Source organism: Macrobrachium rosenbergii, chromosome 4 (genome assembly GCF_040412425.1).
Source record: "Macrobrachium rosenbergii isolate ZJJX-2024 chromosome 4, ASM4041242v1, whole genome shotgun sequence".
In the NCBI taxonomy this organism is placed as follows: Eukaryota; Metazoa; Arthropoda; class Malacostraca; order Decapoda; family Palaemonidae; genus Macrobrachium; species Macrobrachium rosenbergii.
Genome location: NC_089744.1, coordinates 40,499,330 through 40,504,098, shown reverse-complemented (window position 1 = coordinate 40,504,098; position 4,769 = coordinate 40,499,330). Strand labels below are relative to the sequence as shown.

The following is a 4,769-nucleotide window of genomic DNA, read 5'->3' as shown; positions in this document are numbered from 1 at the left end:
AGCGGGCGATAAATTCCACTGAATTATGGAACTCATTTTTTTTTTCACGATACTATTAATTATTTAAGAAGCGACTGGCACTACCTAAAGTTTTCATTGAAGGATTATTATGGCGCGAAAGAGAACCCACAATGCCCAGATATAGTTTTGAAATGTTTCCGATACAAATATTTTCACTTAATAATCAAAAGATACCTCACTTTTTTTCAAATATGGCACTGACGACAAAACTTTTTTTTTTTTAACTAATTTACAATCGATAATTTTGCATCTCGCATTTTTTTCGGGAACTATATATATTTTGTCTGAGATTAAGAAACAATGCATTTAAAAATATCTTGACTCACGCAAAATGAAATTAGGCCTACTGTTCAGTTGATAACTTTTCCTAATACCCAACAGAAACTGGCTCTGGCCTTACCTGGACTGTGAGCGTCAGGAGGAGGTGGGTGGGCATCATGCCGAAGCCCCAGCATGGAGGGCATCCCGCTGCTGACGGAGACGGGCGTCACTGGCCCTCCCAAACCTCCCATGCCCATGCCAGGGAGAAGGGCATGGTTCATCCACACATGCCGGGAGTCGGGGAAAAGTGGATGTTGCTGGTGAGCGGCCAAAGGATGGCGAGAGTACAGAAGGTGAGGAGACGCCCCGAGGGATCCTCCGGCCCCCAGGGAGGACGACGAAGGAGGCGCCGGGGGAGAGTCAGATTGAGATCCCAACCCCAGCAGCTCCTGGATGGCGAACGGCGAGCGCTGGGGAAGAGCAGGTGCCGTCAGCGCTGTCATGTGGGCGTGGGCATGGAGTGAGGGCGCCGACACGTGCACGGTACCACGCTCCATCATGGCGGCGTGGGCGTGCGTGCGGGCGGGCTGTGGAGGGATGCTCTAGCGAAAGAGGATTACCATTCCGGTACCTGGGCTGTCCACCTTGATTGCACTATGCCCCTGGTGCGGATCTGTGTGTGCATAAAAAAGGGTGAAAATGGAATTATTTAACGACAACAAATAATAAAGTATACTGTAAATCTTTCAAAGTAACATTTATTGTAACCGAGGAATGATAAGGAATTGATTTCATGTAACAAAAATAATAAACTAAGCCTATGTTGCTTAGCTATTTCATGTTTAATATAATTATGTGAGAACGCTCTTCAAAGCAGAATATTCCTTAGTACGCGTGATTATTTACTGTCCAGCAACAAAGAAAAAACACGGGGACAGGAGTACAGGTCGTCGTAGAAACATGATAAAAAACATGAAAATTATCCAAGAAGTTTATCGCACATTAATTGTCATTACCATTAAAATAATTTAATTCAGGACAGAAAAATTAGGATTAAACTTTTTGATACATATGCTCAAGGTGTTATAAGTCACTAAACAGCAAGTGTCTGGGAGGCTCACATGATTTTGCAGTTTACAAATGTATTGTATTTTAAATAACTACTGTGGATAGTTCTGATTTTTGCTTATACTGTAGGTTTTTGTCTTGAGGAGACAGTGTTAAACTAATTTAGTTTACTTTGCTATTTAACTGTGTCCCAATATTCAGTATCAAGTTACTAATCAAACATCTTGTTTTATTCGATCCTTTATTCTGATATGGGAGAAAAATCTGGTTTACATCAGAACTGGTTACACAAAACTTAACATATTAAGAAGAGGTCTCTATATAATACATCAGTGTACTCTCTTACACGTAAGCAATTTAACAGCACTTGAACATCTCAAAAATGTCTACAATTCATTTATTGTTAAAGCACTATGATATTACCAATGAAAAAATGATGGGCCAATATACGTAAATAAAAACCGTCAATTAAAAGGATTTGAGACATTTATCCTTCTGCAGTCATAACACTGAAAACGTATCAGAAATACCTAACTGCCACTCTTTCCCCTAAACTATTACAAGTGAATTGTTCAATAGTTCTCTAAGTGAACGTAACACCAAATAAACATCTTCCGCACTCCGGTACCCCAACCCAACTGGCAATAACGGAACAATGTCTTGGGGGCAAAGTTGTTGCGTTAAAACAAAGGACAGGGACGCGAAATAAAAAAAAAAAGGGGGGCCAAAAAAGTGGGCGAGCGACTCGTCTTACCTTCAGTTTGTTTACAGTTTTTAAGTTGCCTCTCTCCTCCTCCGCAATGACAAATAAAAATCACACACAACAGTCTCTAGTCTCGAGTTGCTTTTCTTTCCACCACGGACACTAATTAACTCTTACAATTATCACTGAGCTCGAGTTTCTTACAGAGTAGAGTTACTATTGTAGCAGAGAACACCGAGGGGGTGTGCAGGCCGCCTATGCTAAACAGCATGTAGTTCACATATAAAATGGCAGTTTGCGACAGCTCCTGATTTGCTCCCTCGCATCTGCGCAATGGCAACTTTTGTCATGCCAGATATTGCTATTTAGCCATTTAAATGGCTATTTAAATTGTATATTTGAGAAGACCTGAAGGCACTCAAGGTATGTTGTGATATTCATGTTTCAGGCTTAGTGCTTCGCATGTAGTCTTTATCAAGTTAGCATGAATAATTAAATTAAATGAATAATGAAGGCTAATATGTCAGTATTCTGGAGAACAATAAGTGTACCACTTGTGAGTGGTCGATAAGTCCGCCCATTGGCCACACCTCCAAGGGTCTGTAGCCAATGAGGGAGGTAACTCAGCCCCCTTGACTGACTAACGGCCAATCATGAATCGGCTCCATTGATTGACAAGGATCGCGTAGAATGGAAACTCCATATTATACCGGTTCCTTGTAGTGTTAGCAGTGTTGACATGCAGGCCAGGTTACTATGATCATTCAGTCATAAGCGCCGATGGCAACTGTCAGCATTTTTCGGCGAATATTTGCGTTCCGTCGATCTCCATCCAGATATGACGCCGGATACATAACTGTTTACTCGGAACGAGCAATGTGAATTCCTGGTATTAAAACGAAATCGCTCGAATTCACAGTGGTTTCCCATATTGAGAGATATAGGGAGATGGCTGCAAACCTCACTGGGACTTGGGTTATTTTGAGCTAAACGTTTAAGTATTGAAAATCTGACATTGTTTCTATTTTTATAAATTATACATCCAAAAGATTCATATATATATATATATATATATATATATATATATATATATATATGTATATATATATATATATATATGTATGTATATATATATATATATATATATATATATATATATATATATATATATATATATATATATATATATATATATATATGTATGTATATATATATATATATATATATATATATATATATATATATATATATATATATATATATATATATATATATATATATATGTCAGAAATATTTAAGAAATAACAATTTTATAAAGCGAATAGAACCACGTGGCTTGTAGTAATCATCTTTGACTAAATCAAAATAATACATAAAAATATAAATAAAAGCAGAATAGGCTGCGTGAGGCTAAAGTCAAGATGAACTATTCTATCAAAAAGTGAGTCTGCATATTCCAGTAGCTCTTATCGGCGAAAGCTGTACCACTTTTAGCTTTGTGTTAACTTGGAGCTTTACAAACTTTTATATTTCCTAAATTCAGTTGGGGCTTAAAGGAGTTTCAAGTATTGCTGAAAAGTTCTTCGGCGAGAGGCCTTAGGAATCCATCGGGAACCTTTGCAAAGCGAGTTATGTATGATCTTAAAATCATTGCCTGAGAATGGTATTATTTAAACTCTAGCCAACTTCCATCTCGCCCCCGCCAGAATTTTTCCCCTTATTTGATATTTTCATTACTTTAATTATCCAAGAAAAGAATTTAACTTCCTCAATGATAAATACATAAAAACATTTTCTCCAGGCTATATGAAAATGCATGGCAGTATTTTTATTCGTGTTTTTACGGAATATATCGCGCTGGAAAATCAAGAAAAGGGACGTTACAAGTGCCAGTTAACAACCTATAGAGAAGTCTGCTCGCACGGATATACACTTGTTCTAAGTCATGCAGAGATTACATTTACAGAATGTCTCTATGGTTACAGGCTAGATCACATTTAGAGGCATCCATTTTCGTACTGATACATATTCGTGCGGGCATATATATACGCACATGTATAATATATATATATATATATATATATATATATATATATATATATATATATATATATATATATATATATATATATATATATATATATATATATATATATACATACATACATACATATATATCCCTGTAGGCTGTTTCTCACAACTGGCATTGCCATTTTCATGCTTCAACCACATAATCACAATAACTACCTGCACATAAACATTTCACGTTATTGGCTGCTTTAAAAACATATAAAAAAGGCTCACTGGTAGTGCATCAAATTCCTTTTCACTCAGTGTGTTATATTTTATGTTGTTCGAACTCGAAACTGATGGATTAATATTAAGAGATTTCTTTTTAATACCTCTCTCCACACCATCTGAGGCCTCCTCTCCTGTTTCCTCCCACCTCTTCTGGATAACGTTTCTTTTTCACTAGGCTCTAATCCTACCTTTTACCTACGCTAACGTTGTTATCTATTGTACGTTATTTCCCTTTCCTCACCTTTAGTTCTTCATACGCCACACGTACTATGAAAACAGATCGTGAAAACAATCTTTTTTCTCACTTCTGATCGTCACCAGCTCTTCAACATTCCAACCTTATTAAGATTCACTGATAATTGCTTCATCTATTTTGAAAAATTTGAACGCGTTGACAACATAAAAAAAGATACAA

General features: G+C 36.9%; 1 protein-coding gene and 1 long non-coding RNA gene across 5 annotated transcripts in view; one reads left to right on the top strand and one right to left on the bottom strand.

Annotated features, from left to right (window-relative positions):
- Nucleotides 1-536, top strand: part of LOC136833064 (uncharacterized) — a 30,563-nt gene extending 30,027 nt beyond the window's left edge. The window contains exon 4 of one of the 3 annotated variants that reach the window (XR_010851365.1): nt 403-536. This is a non-coding gene — a long non-coding RNA (uncharacterized lncRNA). The remainder of the gene's footprint in view (nt 1-402) is intronic. The other 2 variants (XR_010851364.1, XR_010851363.1) reach the window with 2 other exon arrangements.
- Nucleotides 1-2,340, bottom strand: part of LOC136833036 (visual system homeobox 1-like) — a 335,854-nt gene extending 333,514 nt beyond the window's left edge. Inside the window, exons 1-2 of one of the 2 annotated variants that reach the window (XR_010851362.1) lie at nt 2,105-2,340; nt 422-955 (exon numbers count right to left, since the gene is read on the bottom strand). Coding sequence is in view for 1 of the 2 variants with exons in the window: in XM_067094690.1 (XP_066950791.1) it covers nt 422-842 (421 nt within the window). In the remaining variant the exon portion in view is untranslated. Of the gene's footprint in view, nt 1-421; nt 1,583-2,104 lie in introns of those variants that run through there. The other variant, XM_067094690.1, reaches the window with a different exon arrangement.
- Nucleotides 2,341-4,769: the final 2,429 nt, after the last annotated feature.